This window comes from Canis lupus, chromosome 1 (assembly GCF_048164855.1).
Source record: "Canis lupus baileyi chromosome 1, mCanLup2.hap1, whole genome shotgun sequence".
NCBI lineage: Eukaryota > Metazoa > Chordata > Mammalia > Carnivora > Canidae > Canis > Canis lupus.
The window spans coordinates 42,158,746-42,181,354 of NC_132838.1; the positions used below are offsets into that span (position 1 = coordinate 42,158,746).

At 42.3% G+C, this 22,609-nt stretch overlaps 1 protein-coding gene across 5 annotated transcripts in view; it reads left to right on the forward strand.

The window, feature by feature from the left end:
• The window catches only part of PLEKHG1 (pleckstrin homology and RhoGEF domain containing G1), a 224,429-nt gene that overhangs the window by 194,223 nt on the left and 7,597 nt on the right, over positions 1-22,609 (forward strand). For all 5 annotated transcript variants that reach the window (XM_072827783.1, XM_072827755.1, XM_072827762.1 and 2 more), the window contains 8 exons: positions 2,382-2,564; positions 2,650-2,745; positions 2,938-3,024; positions 9,739-9,772; positions 12,355-12,450; positions 14,145-14,183; positions 15,854-15,876; positions 19,488-21,135. In XM_072827783.1, coding sequence (XP_072683884.1) covers positions 2,382-2,564; positions 2,650-2,745; positions 2,938-3,024; positions 9,739-9,772; positions 12,355-12,450; positions 14,145-14,183; positions 15,854-15,876; positions 19,488-21,135 — 2,206 coding nt within the window. The remainder of the gene's footprint in view (positions 1-2,381; positions 2,565-2,649; positions 2,746-2,937; positions 3,025-9,738; positions 9,773-12,354; positions 12,451-14,144; positions 14,184-15,853; positions 15,877-19,487; positions 21,136-22,609) is intronic.

Genomic DNA, 22,609 nt, shown 5'->3' on the forward strand with positions numbered 1-22,609 from the left:
CCATCTTCTTCTTTTTTTTTTTAAGATTTATTTATTCATTCATTCATTAGAGAGAGAGCACGAGAGCACCAGTCAGGGGGAAGGGGCAAAAGGGAGAGGGAGAAGCAGGCTCCCCGCTGAGCAGGGAGCCCGATGCAAAGCAGGGCTCAATCCCAGGACCCCTGGACCACGACCAGAGCAGAAGGCAGACACTCAACTGACTGAGCCACACAGGTGCCCCTACAATTTTCCAAATCAGATAGTAAGGCTGCTCAAGTATTGCATTTCATCCATGATCTTTATCATAAGTCTCCTTGATAAAGATCAGGATGTGGCTAATACTGATCACTGTTTAACGTGGTATTTAAGACAAGTTACATTATAACTTTTAAACTAATAGTTTGCTCATGGCCCCTTCAATTACCCAAGTTAAAACTTGGAGTCTCCCACGCCCTTATCTTCTGTTATTTACAAATAAGTAATTCTTGTTGGAAGCAACTTTCTCTAAGCTATTGAAAGGGTTTTTAAGCCTCACTTCCTGTCTCACTAGTTAATGCAAACTTGTGGGTTGATATGTGTGTGGTGTGGGGCAAGGCCTCAGAGAAAGGAGAGCTGAGGCTGGAAGCAGGTTCTTTGTAGTTCCACTTGCGGTGAGGCTCACCACTGCATGTTAGAGTCCTCATTTCTAAAATAAGACATACAAGAGGAAGAGGTTTGCTAAGACTCCTTCCAACACCAAGCTTTTGGACCCTAACTCCTTGGAGACATTTGATAAATGTTAAGCCAATGATCATGTCCGAGGCACTATGTAACAACAAAAGGATGGGGCACTTGGGTGGCCGAGTCAGTTAAGTGTCCGCCTTTGGCTCAGGTTATGATCTCGGGGTCCTGGGAACATGCCCCGTGTCAGGCTCCCTGCTCAGCGAGGAGTCTGCTTCTCCCTCCGCCGCTCCCCACCCTGCTTGTACTCACTCCCTCTTAAATAAATAAATAAATAAATAAATAAATAAATAAATAAATAAATAAATAAATAAATAAATAAATAAAACCTTAAAAAAATTTTTTTAAATAAAAACAAAAGGTCATATGGAGCTAGAGGCTGGTCACAGGGCCCTGTGTGTGCCTGAAGTGAGACCTAAAAGCCCAGGGTGACTCCACACTGCAGGGTGCGTATGCCAAGCTCAAGATACATTATTCAGCTCATAAATTTAAACAAAACTCTAGGATTTACCTACCTATAGACAGCCAGGGTGTAGAGTGATGCAATTGATTCTCACAAATCAAGGGAAGACAGCATTCTCATCTTCCAGGCCATGTCTCGTTTCTGTAATAGAAAAGGTTTAGTGTGTCATCATCATCCACATGTTCTGTGGACATAGGATCCATAGAATATTCAGAAATGACTAAATGGGTTTTTTTAAAACCTTATAAGTCTGTTTGGCATTCTGAAGACACTGCTAAGTCAGACCCTGGCTCAGACTTTTATCTCCATTTCTACTTTCAACCAGTGAAATTTTGGGTTGTCCTGTGGGCTGCTTAATTAAATGCTGTGTGTGAATACTTTTGTTTTTCAAAAACAAAAGTCATCTTCCTTAAAAAACATTGATATGGATGTACAGTAAATTCCAAGGATACTTCAAAGTTCTCTATTTACATTTATCAAGTACCATTAAGAACACTGGTGATAAAGTTCATTTCCTTTCCCAACATAAATGGGAATAAATCGGGAAATTTCTTAAGATGTATCTTATGTGATTTCTCACAAGCTTTAGTTCTGAGTTACTTATATGTAGTATGGACTTCGGTTTCTGGAAGGTTTGCACATGAATAGTTCTGAAGGTTTTGGCACAGAAAATATGAGTAAAAATGTCAAAAGAAGGATAACTTCTCTGGAAGATCACATACCTGTGGCCTCTTTACCCATCTATTTTTTTCTAAGATTTTATTTATTTATTTATGAGAGACACAGAGAGAGGCAGAGACATAGAGGGATAAGCAGGCTCCCTGTGGGGAGCCCAATGGTAGACTCAATCCCAGGATCAAAACCTGAGCCAAAGGCAGATGCTCAACCACTGAGCCACCCAGATGCCGCTTTACCCAGCTTTTGAGAGATAACTACTGTTCACCAGCCATAGAAGATGGATTATCAAGGAATGGAAATAAGTAATTGGCAAACATCAGTGAACAACTTGATTCATTTCTGTTAACCCATAAGTGACAGCACCCATAAATGTGGATTTAGATCATGGATCATTAGACACCATTGAACACCAAATAGATCCGTTAGACTCCATCATAGGTATTTAGACACCATTCTTGAGACTCAGCAAATGGGCCAGCTTTTCCTTGCTGTCACATCTTCCCACCTCCCTTTTAATCACACAGAATGGTCACTTTTTCAGGAGATCCAGAGTCTGCTCACCAACTGGAAGGGGCCAGACCTGACCAGCTATGGGGAACTGGTGCTCGAAGGAACCTTTCGCATCCAGCGGGCCAAGAATGAGCGGACACTCTTCCTCTTTGACAAGCTGCTGCTCATCACAAAGAAGAGAGATGACACGTTTACATACAAAGCTCACATCCTTGTAGGTTCAAGTGTTGGTCCTGGGGAAGGGCTTCATTTCAGTCTCTTCCAAGTGCACCTCACCGTCTCTCTGCTCTCCCCCTCAGTGTGGCAACCTCATGCTGGTGGAAGTGATACCTAAGGAGCCGCTCAGCTTCAGCGTCTTCCACTATAAGAACCCAAAGCTGCAGCACACAGTCCAGGTAACAGCAGAGCCCTCACCTCCCTACAAGGCTCACTCTTGGCAATGATGAGCACTGTGTGCCGGCCAGCCCTTCTAGAGCCTTCTGGCCACACGATGTATTTCCCATCTTGCCAGAGGGTTATCAGAGGGTCTGACTTTTGTGAGTGGTAGAGGCATGAGTTGTCTGACTGTCCACATTGCCTTCTGGCAGGCTAAATCCCAGCAGGACAAACGCCTCTGGGTTCTGCACCTGAAGAGACTGATCCTGGAGAACCATGCGGCTAAGATTCCAGCTAAGGTAAGACAATGGGGTCAATAAACAATAGAATGTGAAGGAATTCAAGTCCTAGAAGGCAGCCTGACAGGAATAAATGTTCAACTTCAAAATAAAACTGAGAGAGAGAATACATATGGGATCAACTAAACCTATCAGGTATATTAAGAAGATTCACATATAGGGAGATTGTCAAAGGTTTTTTGGATATATTTTTTAAGGATTTATTTATTTTAGAGAGAGAGAGAGAGAGAAAGCAATGAGGGGGAGGGGCAATGGGAGAGGGACAGAATCCTCAAGCAGACTCCCCACTCAGCATGTAGTGCAATGCAGGGTTTGATCCCAGGGTCCTGAGAGCATGACCTGAGTGGAATGCTGAACTGACTGAGCCACCCAGGTGCTCAGGGTTTTATTGTTGTTGTTGTTGTTATATTTTCTTTTTGGGCTTGAGCAAGTTAAAAATAAGGAAAAGTCTATAAGAAAATTTCTAAGGAATTAGTAGAATGTAGTTGTGAGGAGTATTCGAAGCAACACTAAGCGCCTATTGTGAATAGAGCTAGCTTAAGTTTTGTGGGAATGCTCGGAAAAGAGGGTACAGACTCATCTGTGAAGGAGTTTGTAGATGAGGGAGCTAGCCATATATAAAACAAACTGCTAACGAGGATGAATTAATAGAGGTATAAGCCAAGCGTTATGGAAGGATAAAGTGTTCAATGACAGTTAAGCTTGGGAAGGAAGGGAATACGTTTTAGCTCAGTCTTGAAGGATGAGGAATATTTTTAGTAAGTGGAAGAAGAGGAAAACCAAGTTGAGGGAATAGCATAAACATAAACAAAGAGATACAAATGTGTGTACCATGTTCACAGCACAGAGATGGTGCCTAGGTGGAAGGGCTGAGTCCTGAGGAGATGGAGTAGGCGGTGAGGCTGGAGAAGTAGAAAGCACACACTAAGGAGTGCTCTGCTGGACTGAGAGGTCTTTGAAGGCACACACTAAGGAGTCTGATTGTATCGGTGGTAGGAAACTACTGAAGGCTTTGGAGGAAGGGGATGGCATGGTCACCCCTATTTTTTTTAATAAATTTATTTTTTGGGATCCCTGGGTGGCGCAGCGATTTAGCGCCTGCCTTTGGCCCAGAGCGCGATCCTGGAGACCCGGGATCGAATCCCACGTCAGGCTCCCGGTGCATGGAGCCTGCTTCTCCCTCTGCCTGTGTCTCTGCCTCTCCTTCTGCCTGTGTCTCTGCCTCTCTCTGTGTGACTATCATAAATAAATAAAAATTAAAAAAAAAATAAAAATAAAAATAAATTTATTTTTTATTGGTGTTCAATTTACCAACATACAGCATAGTCGCCCCTATTTTCTGAGAGTGTAACTTTAGGGATAGTGTGATAAATGAGCTGAAGGAGTGACACTGGAGGGAGGAGAAGAATTAGCAAGCCACCATCATGGGCTAGAAAAGAGATGAGGGGTGCTTGCAGGGAGCCCTAGCCACCGAGGGGAGCAGAGGCAAAAGCTCTCGCAGAGGCAGAGGGAATAATATGTGGCCCAGCAGGTGCATGAGAAGAGAGAGAAATAGGAGTCAGGGATGAGTCAGGGGTTGGGCCCAGAGGACGGTGTTGAGTTCTGAGCTAAGCTGCCAAGGGGAGGACCGGGTTGGGTGGGAGCAAGCAGGAGCTCTCAGTGTTGCGTGTGAGGAGGCGAGTCAGCCCAGGTGGAAATTCCGGTCTCGTGAGCTGCCAATCCGGAGGCTCTTGACGCAGACAGTAATTGCAGCCCTGAGCTTGGATAGGATGGCCCATAAATGTGTGCGAAGGAAAGAACCCCTGGGAATCGCAACACCTAAGTGATCTGCAAGCAGGTGGAGACTTCAAGAATCAGCAGGGGAGAGTGACCAGGGAGGCAGTAGGAGAACCGAGGGAGAAAGGTGTGGTGACAAAGAAAAGAAAGGATTTCAAAGAGGGAGAGGCTAACAGCAGGCCCAAGTGCTACGGCCGTCACAACAGATTCAAACAGAAACAGATCTTCAGTTTGGCAAGTCAGGGAGAGTTTGCAGTGCATTGAAAAGTGGAAATGAGGGGCGCCTGGGTGGCGCAGTGGTTGATCATCTGCCTTTGGCTCAGGTGGTGATCCCAGGGTCGATCACGATCCCAGGGATCGAGTACTGCATCCGGCTTCCCTCAGGGAGCCTGCTTCTCCCACTGCCTGTGTGTCTGCCTCTCTCTGTGTGTTGCTCATGAATAAATAAGTGAAATCTTTAAGAGAGAGAAAGAAAGAAAAAGAGAAAGAGGAGGGAGGGAGGAGAGAGGGAGGAAGGAAGGAAATGAAGGAGTGGCAGGGTACTGGGTGCAAACTTCTTTAACAGAGTTCAGAAAAGATACAGGTGGTGGTTTGAGAGAGGTGAGATCAAAGCAAGACATTTGGTGTAGGTGACGAACACGGTGGACACGACAGTGGTCCGTGGGAGGAAAAAGGAAAGGAGAGCATAACGATACGTGAGGGGGGTGCTCTTTAGCGTCCACCCTGGGGTGCCAAGAGGGTAGGATCAGGAGTGCTGGGGGAGAGAAGAGTCTGGGAAGGTAGAAATCTCCTTCGCAGAGCTGGGAGAGAAGAAAGATGAGACAGGATAGAGAACCTTTGAGCTGGACTTGAGTGAAGGTAAAGAGTTGGTGAAGAGTTGGCTTTCACTGGAGTTGGTGATGGTGTCGTGTGTCTGGGGGGAGCCCAGGTGGGTCTGGGCGCCTGAGGGAAAGTGGAAAAGCTCAGAATACTTGCTGAGGGAAATGCAGGGATGACTAAAATAATTTGTGCATCTAAGACCTGAATGAAGGGGGTCACCGTGGATTAGTGTGATGTGGTCATTTAGAAATCCACTCAGTGGGGCGCCTGGGTGGCTCAGTTGGTTAATCATCTGCCTTTGGCTCAGGTCATGATCCCGGGATCCTGGGATCGAGTCCCGGGTCAGGCTCCCTGCTCAGTAGGGCGTCTGTTTCTCCCTCTCCCTGCCACCCGCCTTGTTTGTGTGCATTTTCTTGCTCTCTCTCTCTCTGTCAAATAAACAAATTTAAAAATCTTTTAAGAAATAAAAAGAAAAAAAGAAATCCACTCAGCAAGTTGGAAACTAGTGCTGAGGAAGCATAGTGCAGGGGGTTCCCCGAGGTGAGGCTCAGCAGAGCTACTCTGTAGTGGAAGGAAGATCAGTGGCACAGAGGGAACCAGCCAAGCTGCACAGTTGCGAGACCGAGCAGGATTTCCAGGCTGAGCTGAGAGTGAAGCTCATGGGGAGAATAGGCACATGAAGGACTGCTGGCCTGAAGAGTCCAAGAACTGGCTCAGCAGGAGTTAAAAGTGGGGAGATGGAAATGCAGAGGTCTGTAAGAGACTTAGAGTCCCTGTCTCTGAGTCCAAGCGGTTCTGGGTGCTAAGGTCCTGGGGGCTGCTGTGATTGTGTGTCGCTGATCCGGTGTGGAGGGCAAGGTCAGCAGAGATAAAGTGGCATGGTGAGGGCGGAGGATGGATGGTCCATGTGGATGGTGAAACGCTCCTTGCTGGCTGGGGGAGGAGTGACGCAGAGCAGAAGGTGGGATAGGGGGCATGAGAATAGAACTTGGGAGGGAAAATAAGGAACGGGAACATTTCTGAGAAAGGAGAGTCTATGTTGCTGTGTATTTTGAAAAACGTTTGAAGCTTATTCTCAGGGGCTGTCAGCATTGATCTCGTGTCCAGGAAATGAATGTGCATAGGTGTGTGCTTTGTGTTAGGCATGAGTCTCATTTCATCAGGGTGTTAAGAGGTGTAAGGTAGCTCATGCACAGAAGTGACTGTGTTTTCTTCATGGTTAGTTATTGGGTTGCTGGCCCTGTGCCGTGGAATGCCCTTCTGAGCAATGACAAAGTGTCTTTGATATGCCCCTATGGTTCACCTGTCTCCTGGGAAAATCAGAGCTGCCAGAGGATTCTGAAAGGCCATTACGAAACCAGACTAGCTTGCATACCTGTCCTCTTTCTCCCACGCAAGATGTGTGTATTCCAGGCAGTTTTCCCTTTATGCCTTAAAATGGTTCATATAGTCACAATAGAATTGCACTTTTTAACCCAAATTCCTGACCCTTTTAGAATCTAAACATTGCTTTTTTCAGGTACAACTTCTTGAGCACACACACAATGTGCTAACTACTTTATATTTCACCCTCAGCAAAACACCTTCTGAGAAAGTCTTATTCTCCCCATCTTAGAGGAATAAAAGCTCAGTGACATTAAGGTGCACTGCCCAAGTTTACGCAACTAGTAAATGACTGAGCCTGAGTCAAACCCAGGTCTGTCTGGGTGCAGAGAGCAAGTCTGAGCCACATTGCTCCCAGTGGCAATGAAAATACATCTATTTAATATATTTTATCCACTATGATGTTATAATAATTTTCTATTTGATTGAAACAGATTTATTAAACTGAACTTTTCACTTCTTTCTCCAAGATTTTTCCTTAAATTTTTTTCTCCAAAGCTTTCAAAATCTGTTTATTCCTCTTAAATAAAAGAAACACATAATGAGAATTCTTGTAAACATCAAAAAACACATCACCCGTCTGACACTATTACCACAAGCTGTTGGAAATTCCTTTGTGTGGCTCCCAACCTCCTTCCGGTCCTTTAATTCAGTGATGGTCCCTGGCTGACTCCTAGAGGAAAATGTGGGAATAGTACTTTTCTGAAATTAAAGGTCGCGACAGGATAAAAAAAAAATACTGAGTTCTTAGTTCTTAAAGTCTACATATATAGATAACCAGGAAACTTCTTGGAACTAGCCATTTTATTTATTCATATAGGTGATATATAAACTCACTCTCATCTAGATTGAGAACAAAGATAAAGTAGAGACTTTTGCATTTTATATATTCACCTGGATCTGTAAATGCACTTCACAGAAATCGAGCTCACATCTGCACTTGAAATTAATTCCAACTAGTAATCTCTAACTCTGACTATATGATAAAAATATCAGTGTTATAAAAATCTAACCATTTGTTTTTTCGAGCTTAAGATGATTGCACCAAGGCTTTTTTTTTTTTTTTAGCCTCTTTTTTTTTTTTTTTTTTTATGATAGTCACAGAGAGAGAGAGAGAGAGAGGCAGAGACACAGGCAGAGGGAGAAGCAGGCCCCATGCACCGGGAGCCCGACGTGGGATTCGATCCTGGAGACCCAGGATCGTGCCCTGGGCCAAAGGCAAGCGCTAAACCACTGCGCCACCCAGGGATCCCTAGCCTCTTTTTTTTAAACTAAATATTATCATTTAGCCTAAATATCTTTGCTATCCCAGATTGTGGCAAAATACAAGTGCAATTATTTGTGAGATGATTTTTTAGCCCAATGTTTGTAGGCTAAGTTATGTGACCTTTCAACAAAGAAAATGACATGAGGGAGCAAGAAAGCCTACGTAAAGTAATTTTTCCCCCTCTTTGAATCCTCAGGCAAAATGATTTGCTTTAGAGTAATTAATGATCTTCCTTATATTTCCCTAAACATTAATAATATTGGCAGCAGTAACAATAAAAAGCTTCAAGACATTAAAGCTGCGAAGGTTGGGGTTGAGGTGGGGAGATGCATGAAGGAAGCCAGAGTGGAGGTATACCTGGGCCAGTCCCTTGGCAGATGGGTGGTAACTTCTCCGGATTGAGTGCCCATCATTTGGGTCTAGTAGCAACCCTGAAAGGTAGGTCCTGTCTTGCCATTTGTGGCTAAGGAAACACATCCAGCTATGAAAGCACCCAGCCAAGTAAGTGGCAGAGGTGGCATCACAAAGTACATTCTCAGGACCCTCCCCCACACCCACACCACAGCTCCTTCTGGGGAGATTTTAGGGCACATGAAAGAGGTGGTAGTTGCAGGGGTGCTGTAGGGAGCCAGGAGAGTTAAGCTAAGGATAATCACATAGCATTTGGAAGGAGGAAAACAGGAAACTTCTAGCAACCTGTTTTGCAACAATTCAAAATAGTTATAAGGCCCCAGTGATTTGGAGAAGGCTAGTGGTATATAGGTCCTAGGCCCTATCCCTAGTTCAGTAGATCAAGGTTGGGTTCAGTAGATCAGGGTTGGGTAGCAGGAATCTACATCTTATAATGAGCTGACCAGGAATGCCTGGGTGGCTCAGTGGCTGAGTGTCTGCCTTTGGCTCAGGTCATGATCCTGGGATCGAGTCCCACATCGGGCTTTCTGTGTGGAGCCTGCTTCTCCCTCTGCCTATGTCTCTGCCAACCTCTCTCTCTGTCTCTCATGAACAAATACACACACACACACACACACACACACACACACACACACACACACAAGCATATATGTAGAATGAGCTAACCAACAGATGCTAATGATCAGCCAGGTTTTAGAAACTTTACTGAAAGGCTTCCCTCTCCCTCTCCTTCCTTCCTCTCCTTTTCCCTCTCCTTCTGTCTCTCCCTGTCTCTCTGTCTCTTCCTCTCCCTCTCCCCTTCTCCCCTTGCCTCCTTCCAGATGAAGACTTTAAGCTTAGCTTTAGTGCATCAATTGTGTAGCACCTATTGCTCACCAGGAGGATGCTCATCTGTTTGAAGCCCTTAACTATGTGTTAGTGCCTAAAAGAAATAATTAGTTCTTTAAAGCTTTTCCAAAAAATCCCTTATTCAGGTGGATAAGACCTATATTATTATTGGTAATTTAAAGAAGAAACAGAAAGTAATTGCAATTATAGCTATACTTCCTTTCTTTCAGGCCAAGCAAGCAATACTTGAAATGGATGCCATTCGTAAGTTTTGTTTTTTTTTAATACAATTTGAAGTTTTCCTGTCTACTTGCATCTATCATATTTTCTAGCTTAAAGTTTATTTTTAAAAAATGTCCACTGTAAGAAAGGAGCGGTTCTCTATTCACTTTTAATAGAAGAGCTCGCAGATGGTGTAATCTCTTCCTAACACATTGACTTGTTTGTACATTGATTTTACCTGGTTTATCTGTGACTCACCTGATGACTGGCCATGGGTCTAGATCTCTGTGTCAACTAAGAATGTCAGATATGCTGCTAGGGTCAATTCTTACCCTCCCCTCTGCCACCACCAAATATTAAAGCTTCACATACACTTCCTACCACACCCCATCAGAGGAAAATCTCTGTTGATTACCTGTAAGAATCATGCCAACAGGATAGTTAATGGTTTCCCTGATGCAGCACAGATTTCAAAACATAACTGCCCCACATATGTGATTGTATGTCTGGGCTTATAAAACACGCAGAAAATAAATACAAGTGAGGTCTTTCCTACAAAATAAAACCTCATTCAACATCATTTATCACATCCTTGTTATCTCCCAGATTAAATAGGAATCAGAGGCATTAAAGACTTACAACCAAGTCTAACAAAAACTTTTAAAGTATTTGAAATAACTTACTTTTGAGGAATCATTCCCCAGGTGCGAACACCGATTGGCACACCCTCCACACAGCTGGTGGTTAACTCTCCAGGGGAAACAAGAAGCATTAGTGAGGTAGAAAGATGAGCCCCCCCTCACCCAGCACCATGTAGCTAAGATCCCCCATTTCACTGTCCAGCAGCTCCTGAGAGATGACATGAGTCATCTCAGAAGGCTAGGCTGGGGCCCGCTGCCCTGTCTTTTCCAAATCCCCCCATTTTATTCAGCAGAAAGCTCTTTAAGATTTTTTGTTTTTAATAAAAACACTCTAAAGAGAAAGTAACGTCATAGATGGGCATGTTAGACTTAAGAGGAAGATGAGGCTCTGAAGGAGTCTGCTATTTTTATGACTGACATCATTTAACAGAATCAAGTCCTTACCCCCAGCCTCTGAGCTAGTTCATGGACACCAATGAGGTTCTGTGAGTGCACAGAATGATTTCAAGCCACTAATTGGTACCACATGCCTTTCTTTCATGCCCAGGACTAGGCCAGAGTAACCCAGCCTGGGAAAATCACCTCATTTGCCCTACCTTGACTTTGGACTTGGCTGGGTATGAGCAGAGTAGGCCAGTCCATTGGGCCAAATGACCTCACTTATGTAACTTTGCTACTGACTTTGGACAAATGTGTGTGGTCTTTACAATCCTCAGAACATTCTCGAACTTTAGACACCCTTGAAGAAGCTGAACCCTATCACAGCCACATCCTAAAATTGTTTACCCTCAGGTTTCTGATGTTCAATGAAAGTGCTAGAGGATTAGATCCAATTTTCTTTCTCTTTCTTTCTTTCTTTCTTTTTTTTTTTTTTTTTTTAAAGTGGGTTCCTTGTTGGGCAAGGAGCGGGGCCTGAACTCACAACCCTGAGATCAAGACCTGAGTTGAGATCAAGAGTCTGATGCTTAATCAAATAAGCCAGCCAGGTGCCCCTAGACCTGATTTTCTTAATCTGCAGTCTGTATATCCCTTAGATAGATAGAGGCATAAACTATGAAATTAAATGAAAATCCCTTTTCTGGTAAGAGAACCTAAAGCATTCATCAATGTTGAAAAGAGTAATATCTAGAAAAGTATTAAGAGTCACTACTGGAGGACAGCTTCCATAGGGTAGGAGTAGCTCGACATCCTCCACCACCAAGCCAGACAGAGAAATTGTTCTTTGAATTGTCCAGGTCGCTTTGCACTGAGGGTCTCTGCTGTGGCCCATCACCACAGGCAGCCTGTCAGGGGCCTTGTTGACAAGTTCAGCTGCAGTGATGTTTATTTTAATAGAATTTTCTGACCTCTGGGGGTCATCAAGTTGCAGATGATCCTGCACGGCAGTAGGAGATTAACCACACCATATACATCTTAATAAACTTCCTACAAAGGGTAAAGATGCGGTTATGGCCCTGTTAATGCATGAAAAAGGAGAATACATAAGGAATGTGTGTGACTGTGTGTGTGTAAGTGTGTAAGAGAGAGCCCGAGAGAGCACATGTGTGCAAGAAAGGCAGCTTACCTTGCTGACAGACTTCTGAAAGTGTTAACATAAATGAAAAGTCCTGTGATATATATTCAAGGTCAGCTGTGGGGAGATTTTTTGTTTAAGATTTTATTTATTTGGGGAGATTTTTTTTTTAAGATTTTATTTATTTATTCATGAGAGATAGAGAATGAGAGAGAGAGGCAGAGACACAGGCCGAGGGAGAAGCAGGCTCCATGCAGGGAACCGGACGTGGGACTCGATCCCGGGACCCCGGGACCATGCCCTGGGTAGAAGGCAGTGCTCAACCGCTGCGCCACCCGGGCTTCCCGAAAGGAGAGATCACACCAAGTCTGATGACAAAGAATAAAGTCCTAGAAACCCAAAACAAGTACCGATCTTCTGAGAAGTCGCCGAACACCTCATTCTAACGGTGCCTGTGGTTATCTTTGCAGATTATCCCGGTTTCTGTTACAGTCCTGAGGGAGAGACGAAAGCATTGTGTGGTTCTAAAGATGGTTCGGCTCCGTATCGGCTGAGAAGAAAATCTGGTAAATAGGATGCTGTGATCAAAATTTAAGAATCTGGCGGGGGGGACAAGCAGTGAAAGATCCTTTCAGTCTGACTGTCAGGCTTTCATTCTAAACGTTTCTACATAACCCTCTATTTCCCGGGGAATATAAAACACACCAATCAACTAGTTTCACTTTGCATAGCATCTTACCACTAGCATGCAGGTACTGAAAGCCTATTGACTAAGACTGGGGGAAATGATATCCTATAAATGGCACACACACAAGATTATTCAAACCTAAACCTTTAGCCTGTGCTTGCTGAACCAGGCTCCTTGTAGTGTTCTCTTAGCCCTCAGATATTTTTGTCATTTGAATCAGTATCTCTTGAGTACCTACCTAACACCTCCTGCACTGCACTGAGGACAGGGAGTGTAAGAATAAATAATACACGTGACTCCTGCTTCTTAGGAGGTGATAGTTCAATGGGAGACTCAAAAAGGGTGAATAAGAACCAGTCTGCATAATGGACTGTGGCAGAGGTTGAGTGCAAGGAAGCTTAGAGAGAGATAAAGTAGAGAGAGGGGGCATTAACTCTCTAGGAGAGAGACGGCTTCCCAGAGCAGAGCACCTGGGATGGAGTCTGGGAGCTGAGGAGGCAGATTGGGCAGGAATAGCACATGCAAAGACCCTGAGATTTGAGCCAGCACACCTTAGAGCAGACCTCTATTGCCAGTTGTTTGGCCTGGCTGGAACATGGGATGGAGCTATGGGTGGAGGTGGAGGTGTGCAAGGTAAATCAGAAAGAGAAATGGTTGGAGCTACAGAAGGTATGGGCTTGATCCTGCAAGCTACAGAAGGATTTTCAGCAATGAAATGTTTGCCTTTTAAAAAGAGAATTCTGGCCTGAAGTAGGCTGTCCATCTAGTCTGGAGGAGAGATGATAAAGGCCTGGATTAAGACAGTGATGAATGGGTTGGCAGGGGAAGGAAGAATGTTGAGATCCCATAGGACTGTGATGGAGGAAAACAGGAGAAATTTAGAATGATGTCCTGATAGCTAACTTGGGTAGGTAATGTCCATGACAACCAAGATAAGAACTTGGATGAGGGGTGCTTGGGTGGCTCAGCAGTTGAGCATCTACCTTTGGCTCAGGGTGTGATTCTCACTGCGAGGATTGAGATCCACATCATGCTCCCTGTAAGAAGCCTGCTTCTCCCTCTGCCTATGTCTCTGCCTCTTTCTTTGTGTCTCTCATGAATACATAAATAAAATATTATTTAAAAATAAGAACATGGATGAAAGAACAGTTATAGGGGAGACTGGTGAGTCTGAGGCGTGTTAGGTTTGCTCAGTCTGCAGGCACATTGGGGGAATCGCCAGATTGATTGATTGTTAGCATTAGAGGTCTGAGGCTCAGGAGAGGGGTCCGGCTTAAGGATATAAAATTGAACACTGTCACCCTGTATGTGGTAGGTAAAGCTCGGGAAATTGCTCTACTAGTTGTGGGTAGGGTCGTTTTCCATTATGGGACTCCTTATTGCGCAGCTTAAATTCTATCCTACAGTTTAGTCAGAGAGAATGTCTTGCTGTTAAGTGTCTCTAAGTGACAGGGATTCAGGTATATTTAATTTTAAAAAGTGTCTAGAGCCCAAATAATTTGCTCAAATAATTTAAAAGAAAAAACTTTGATTTGGTTTTGCAAATGATGCTGGCCTTATTTTTTCCCCTAGAACCTTCCTCAAGATCACATAAAGTTTTGAAGACCAGTGGTAAGTCCTAAAATATCTTTTCTTTTTCATTCTTGCTGTTATCCACTGAGTCAAACCATACAAAAGCATAAACACCATATAAATTGACAGATTTTATTAACTTCTATAAGTAATAGAGCCCCATTATATAATGTAAAGCCAAATGACATAAAATATCTGCAATGTAGATAACTGGTATAAAAATATTAATATCACTATTATGTAAAGAAATTCCGTATGTCAAAGAGAAGAGACAAAGGACTCTCTTTTAAAGGGCAGAGGGGTATCTGGGTGGCGTAGTCGGTTAAGCATCCAACTCTTGGTTTCAGCTCAGGTCATGATCTCGTGGTCAGGGATTGAGCCCTGCATCAGGATCCACACTCAGTTCAAAGTCTGCTTCAGATTCTCTCTCTCTCAAATAAATAAATATTTTTTAAATAAATAAAAATCAAAGGCAAAGAATGTAATTGGGCAGTATCACAGAAAAAAAACACAAATCATGAATAAAATTTATAAATGGTCACTCAAGTTAATAATCTGAAAAATCATTTAAATACATTTAAAGGAGATAGAGAAGGGAAAGCTATAAGCTCAACCAAAAAAATACAGAAAAACAGGCACTCCAAAATGAATAGTGTATAAATATCTGCAACCCTTGTGGAGCAAAATTTGGTAATGCCCATTTAAATTTAAAATACACATTTACTCCTGACTCAACAATTTCCCTTCTTTCACCTTTATAAATTTCACAGTGTACACTTCCTATATATAAGTGCTCCCCCAAGTGTGGCTAGATCCAAGTGTGTGTGTTCTCTGCAGCACATAAAATGCCCATCAAGTAGAAAAGAGTCCAATAAATTGTAGTATATCCTGGAATACTATGTGGAATATTCTGTAGTAGTCAAAAAGAATGGAATACCTCTCTACCTACGACAAGTGTGTCCACATATATTTAGCAGGAAATACAATGCTGCATATTGCACTTTTATTTTAAAAACAAAACCATGCATTGTGGTGGGCTGGGGCCAGTGGGTATGGGAGCTGGGAAGAGGACCATCAAACTGCTATAAGTATGGTAACTTCCACAGGGTGGGATTTGCTGAGAGGAATCGATCACTGTTTTCTTGATATGCTTTCATAATTAAACAGTGTTTAAAGATGAGCCACATGTCATCGAGGTATCTGAAAGGGAGTCTGTCAGGATGTGGCTAGGTACACCTTCCCCAGAAACCCACCTGAACTGCTCCTTAGCACAGTGCCAAGGTGACCCTGGTATTAAATGCTATCTGTATTGTTCAGTGAAAACCAATAAAATGTTTAAAAACTAACAAAAGCATAGCCTTGTGTTTAAGTGACTTTCATGGCTTAGGGCATGTACTTCAGATGATACATATTTGGGGGGAAGATTTTGAAACTTATTAACATGAACTAGTCTGTTGCCCTCAGGGATTAAGAAAGGTACTTGACACTCAGATGTATGTAAGGTTTTTTCTTTTCTACATATACTACAGGCTATATAACAAGGATAACTGAGAGACATTTTCTGAAAATGAAGTCTAAAGGGCCCCAATGCCTCTTGGGCTTCAGTTATTGACAAGTTTTAAAATCCTGTAAAATAGGGGTACTAACATATGCATGCAGTACATTTTTAAACCTTAAAATTAATTCTTTTAAAATCTTTTATTTTTCAGAAACAGCACAAGACATCCAAAAGGTAAACACTATTACATTTCTTATTTTGAAATGTTTACTTAGGCACCCCGTATAGATACCCTTATATATCTCACCCCCAGCCCGTATTCCAAAGGTAAGCAATTATTTTACAGTTTGAGATGGATTTAAGTAACGATTCATCCTTATAACCTCCCTCTTCCTCTGGCTTCATTTCTCAGAACTAAGGTAATGATTTCTTCATCCCCCTCTCACCTCAAAAGCTGTAAGGTTTCCTAGGGTGTACTACACATATCCTAAGGACTAGTGTGACGCACCCCACATTGCCCTGCACCTCTAAGCATATAAGACCAAGGCTCCTGCCTCCCGTATGTTGCCCTCTTATCAAAACATCAGCCTTTGGTCACAGAGATCCCCTTCTAAGAATATGGGCTGGCTACTAGTATGAGAAGCATGATGAGAAGTATAATGAAACTTCATCATATGAAGTTTGGACTTTTCTTCCTCTGATAAAAGGTTAGGAGAGAGGAGGACTAAAAATGATATGCTCTATTGGAAGATGTCTATCAAAATTTATTACCTATGAAGAATAGATATTGTATCCTGACCTGAGTAAACCATGTCCCATTGTCTACTGACTAATTATCTAGGTTAACAATTCTTAGAGAATGGATTGTGGGTTTTGTTTAATGTTCTATATCTGTAAGGATGCAGTTGTGAAACTCTTTCCCCACAATTCCACTGTAGCACTCCTGAGCACAGGGCCCAAGTAACCTTATTAATAAATGCTGTATCTTTCCAATAAGTCCAATCACATGTCTAAAAATCAACAGTCTTACCTCAAAGTAATTTTCTTAATTAGAGCATGTGAATTTTTTTTCAAGTAGCACATATTTGGAAGCTTTTGAAACTTATTAGTTGGTTATTCTCCTGAAATACAGCATGAAATTTTGATTTTTTTAAATCTACATTGTTTTCATAAACAAGTACTGCAGAAGGCTCCCTCCTCTTTAAGGCAGCCAAACTAAGATCATGGAGCTAGGCTCTGGTTCATATTAGGTAGAAGGGATCACTCCACCAGTCCTCAGGATGGAATCTCAAGAGCTTGTTGGAAACTTTCGACAATAGTGATCAAGCCAAGTCTCCATATGGGGACTAACTAAACCTCATAAAATTTGAAGACAAGAAAGAAGTAAAGCAAAGTACTTTTTCCTTAGTGGTAAAATTCCATCTCCTAACAAGAACAAACAATACCAAATGCAAGGAGAACAGATTTACTAATGGTTAAAGAGTTTATAACAGGAAACATTCCTTAATAATAGCTTCGTATTTCTCCCAGAATACATATTCTAAGGCCGTGCGTGCGTGCATGTGTGTGTGTGTGTGTGTGTGTGTGTGTGTGTAGACAAAAGGGAAGGAAGGAGGGAGAGAGAGAGCAAGAGCAAGAAAGAGAAGGGGGCTGTTAAAGTCATGCTTGGATTCAGGTATAGATTCAAATCCATTTCTGTCAATCCTATGCTATAAGATGACAGGCAAGTTGCTAACCTTACCAAGACTTAGTTTGCTAATGTACATAATCATTATAAGACTAAATGCAAAAATGTATTTTTAAAAGTACTTAGTACAGGGATGCCTGGCTAGCTCAGTCAGCGGAGCATGTGACTCTCTATCTCGGGATTGTGAGTTCAAGCCCCACATTGGGTGTAGAGATTACTTAAAACTAAAATCTTAAAAGAAAAAGTACTTAGTACAGAATATGGAGCAAAGCAAGTGCTCCACAAATAGTAGCTATCATCATCTTATTATTAATGGCTATAAGGCTAAGAATGTAGAAAAATGGGGAGGAGGAAATGTTCATCATGGTTCTACTGAAATTGAGATATCTAAACCACATACGTTATGTCAAATCCACATACTGATTATTTCTCCATCTAAGAGCTATTTCAGTTCTCCTAATGATTTACTTTATGTAAAATATCAGTTTCCAAAGTCCTGCTATCTTCCTTTCAAGTAATTACCTTAAAAAATATCTTTTGATATTAAAAATTCAGGTTTTCTAATTTTCTAAAGTGTCTGGGAATCTTTCTGGGATGGAAGATTTTAAGGAGGTATTACTTCTGGCTGTTCACAAAATCCTTTTGTTACACTTTCAGATTGTTTTGTCATGACTTCACTAGTTAATACTAACTAATTTTATAAAACATAGTTACTGGGTGTCTGTATTTTATAACATGATACCAGTACAATCTGAGTAAGAAATAAGGGAGAGATACTAAAGGGTAAAGAAAAAAAATAGAGCCATAAATAAAATAAAATATTATATATATATATTTAGTGTGTATATATCCATATATGTGCATATTCATACATTCCTAGGCCTCAAATGGTCAACAATTTGATTGTGTGAAAAAAAAAAAAGCAAAAGATTAAATGAGATTCTTTTTAATTTCAAAGTTTTCATGGAAAAATAGCATTCAGGATGAAATTTTATTCTTGTCTTCCCTACTCTTCCTTCCTGGTATACAGGCAGGCAGGCAGATAGAAAGACATATTGTTAGCAGGTTATTTCAAGGTAATATGTATCCCAATTTCATCGACAAGTGATGAAAAATTCTTGCTAATTTTCATTCTTCTAATTTGACATTTCTAATAGGTTACTATAGTGTTTTGACCAGAAAATATGTCCTTGCTACTAATGAGTTTGAACAGTTCTTAACCCTTTCAACTCTTTGAAGCTAATTCTTATACCTACAGAGGGCGTCAGAGGACTGTCCACTCCCTCTATCTGCACAATTCAGCTCCGTCAAGAAAGGTTACAAGTTATAAACGACTCCATTGGGTTTTTTTTTAATTAGAAATTGTTAATGTCACAATATTTTATTTCCTAACAAGTATCTAAATATTACTTAATTAAATGTATTTTGAAAGAAAGTAAAATGTTTATTAAATTAACAATGGATTAAGTTACATGTCTGCAACAAAGGCTAGAATTAATAAACCAAAAATTTGCCTAGAATCTATAAACCAAGGCAATGCCAGTCAGGTGCATCGTAGGTCTGCAGATTTCAGGGAAAGCTTTAAGGTGTGGAGTCGGATTACTGACAGAGGCTTCTCATATACCAGAAATCACAAAAAAACTCCTGGGAGTCAAGCATCAGATAGAAACCAGATACAATGGCCCTTGATACCTATATATGTTCATTTATATAATGTTATTTACCAAGTGTACATTATTAGAAGTATTTAAGAGTTTTCTGTATTTTGCTGATTCCCTGCATTAGGGTAAGGGGTTTGGAGTCAGACTTAAGTTTGTGCCCTAGCCTTTCTACTGACTGGAGAGATCCTGGATTTCCTTATGTGAAATTGGTACAATCATGTCTAATTCACTAAGTGACTATGAACATTAAGTGTGGAGAATGTCTGCAAATGGCCTAACCTATTTCTAAGTAAATATCAGTTCCTGTCCTTTCAGCCCCTTTTGTAAAAATCTGAAGAGGTGCTTTTCAACTCCATTAATATCAACAACATGTACTGATCATTGGCTTTATGAACATTATAGTCCAGCGAGAGAAGCAATGTGTAAAACCAAGAAAGCGTCATATGTTATGTGTCCATGTCATGGCAGTTCAATCAATATGTTTCTATCCACTTCAGGTTTCCAGAGAGGAAGGGTCTCCCCAGCGGACCTCAACCCGGCCATCTCCCGCCCAGAGGAACAACCAGCCAAGCAGTTCTGCCATTATCAACGTGCTTCGTGGGGGTGGAGCCATCAGAAACATCTGGACAGACCACCAGATCAGACAAGCCTTATTTCCCAGTCGTCGGTCCCCTCAGGAGAACGAGGATGATGAAGATGATTATCAGATGTTCGTGCCGTCCTTCTCCTCCTCAGATCTGAACTCTACCAGACTGTGTGAAGACAGCACTTCCAGTCGCCCTTGCAGTTGGCACATGGGACAGATTGAGCCCACAGAGACCACCAGCTCCAGCCACCGGGTTGTCAGGCGGGCCAGTAGCGCTGGTGAGAGCAATACATGCACTCCTGAAATAAGAATTAGGGACAGTGGTGGCTCTCAGTACAGCCCCCGAAGGGAACTACAGAGTGACCCTAAAACAGAAGGGCAGGATGGAATGACTCCCTTTGGGTCATCTATAGAGTTGACTATTGATGATATAGACCATGTCTATGATAACATAAGTTACGAGGACTTAAAACTAATGGTTGCAAAACGGGAAGAAGCTGAATCCACACCCCTCAAAATAGCCAGGGACTCTGTTCGCCCCAAGAGCACCCCAGAGCTAGCCTTCTCAAAGAAGCAAGCTGGCCACGAGAAGAGCTCTCTGCACACAAAAAGGGATGGAGCTCTAACAGGTTGCCAGGCATCCAACCAAAGCACACACGAACTCCAGATGGTTGAGGAAAACATCTATGACACCATAGGGCTCCCAGATGCACCCTCGCTGGATTTTAACTGCAGCAGCCTAAAGCGTCCCAAGAGGAGCACCTTCTTAGGTCTGGAAGCCGACTTTGCCTGCTGTGACAGTCTGAGGCCCTTCATTTCCCAGGATAGCCTCCAGTTCAGTGAGGATGAAGCTCCTTACCACCAGGGGCCTTCTGATAATGATTATTTGAGTTTGCTCTATAACTCTTTCAGCTGTAACCTATCTATAGGTGATAAATCTATATCTGATAAGTTGTCTGAAGAAGTAGATGAAATCTGGAATGACCTGGAAAATTACATCAAGAAAAACGAAGTCAAAGCTAGAGACCGGCTCCTCGCAGCATTTCCTGTCAGCAAAGATGACGTGCCAGACAGGCTGCACTCCGAGAGCACGCCTGAGCTGGGCAGAGATGCGGCGCATTCTGTGTCTACCCTCTCGCTTCCTGAAGGTCACACCTTCCTCACGCCCCTGAAAGACAAGCCTGGCAGAGCTGGCCGGGCCAACTGCCCTTTTGAAGAGGACCTGATTTCTAAAGAAGCCTCCTTTATGAGTCTTAACCGGCTGTCTTTGGCCAGTGAAACACCTCCCATGGAAAACCCCTATGACTTGGCCAACAGCAGCAGTCTGTCCCAATCAGACTTGGAAATCCCTGACGCCGGGATGGATGTCAGTGATAAGACAAGAAGCAGGGTTTTTATGATGGCCAGGCAGTATAGTCAGAAGATCAAGAAGGCAAATCAACTTTTAAAAGTGAGAAGCCCAGAGTTGGAACAGCCACTGGCCAGCCAGCAGCATAAATCCACGCACAAAGACCTGGCAGCCATCTTGGAAGAAAAGAAGCAAGGGGGTCCTGCCATCGGTACGTTCCTTCACACTGCTTTCCCTCCTTCTTGAAATTAGGATGAGAGGGCAGCTTTCAGGTTCTAAAAGTCCTCGAAATGGTGAGAACGTTGCCACTCAGACATTCGTTCTCTCAAATTGAGACCACAGACCTAACTACAAACACCTACAAGGCCATGACTAATCTTTTCCCACTTTAGCTCACAGAGTCGCACAAGTCGGAGCCAAGATTCGGTTCTCGGAGATTTTGTTGTTTGTATAACGCTGTCTCTACAGACTTGATATTTTAAGAAGTTTTCACTAATCTGAAGTATGAAAAATAGCAATCAGTTGAACTTGTGGCAGGTAGAGCTTTTCCCTGTGTATCACTGTGCCGGGACGTGTCATGGCTCGTGTCAGCTTTGAAGATTTGGAAGCATGTGGAATAGGGTTGCTCCAGAATCCTAACAAAAATGCCCACTCATCCTGACAGATGAATAGGAGGCTTTTCCCACTTTTAAAAAGCTGTCCATCCTATATACCTCAGATGTTTTCTCATGTATTTCTCTTACCAGTTGACTTTTTTAAATAGTTGCCATAGAATAGCTGGTGTCATGCATTTAATACTGTCTCACTTGGTATTCTCAGATAGCTTCCAAAAAGTATAATTCTTTCAATCAAGCTTCCTTTGTGGGGCAGAAAACTGGGATCTCAGGTATGATATCGGTATGATTAGGACTAAAGGAAGGTTTGACTTCTTTCTCTGTTATAAAAAAGTACAGAGACAAAATCTGATACTGAGAACACAGATGCAAATGAGACACATGATTGTCATGGAAAGAAGAAACCCAAGGACCCTGGCTCTCACCTTAGGAGCTTTTCACCTCTGGACCCAGAAAGATTTCTGAGGTTAGGCCCAGGAATCTGCAATTTAAAACAGTGTGTCCTTTTGATCCTATTTTAAGAATCCCAACCCTAGATTTTCTGACAAAGGACCACCTTGGTATCAAATGAGAGGAGACCTGTCTCCAATTAAAAGTAGAACCCAGATGGCTCAATATCAAGGCACATTCAGGTAGTTAGGATGGTGACATGGCTCATCTGGCCAGATTGATGCCACTAGCCCCCTTTCTTTGAGATTGATTTCTTTATCTCTGCAGAAAGTGAGTAAGAAGGAGATATCCAAATCCTAAATGAAGCCACAAGTTACAACAAGAATCTATAGGGAATTTTAAGTTTGGGAGTGTTTAAGAATTGTCCAAAGCTTTAATCTTTTTCTAGAGCTACTCATACAGTTTCATAATAAATAGGGAAGGTAAGCCCTGAAATTGCTACCTAAAGGATTTTACGGACTCTCTTGAATTGTTGTTCTTTTTAAATAAAGTGAAGGTGAAAAGTGATTTTTGTATGAATGTGAGAGACGAGATGCCATGTATTTTTCTCCTTGCAAGAATTTGTTTGAATTAATTTGTGTACCTTTTCCATTGCTAGCGTTGCTAAGCTGGTTGTTGTTA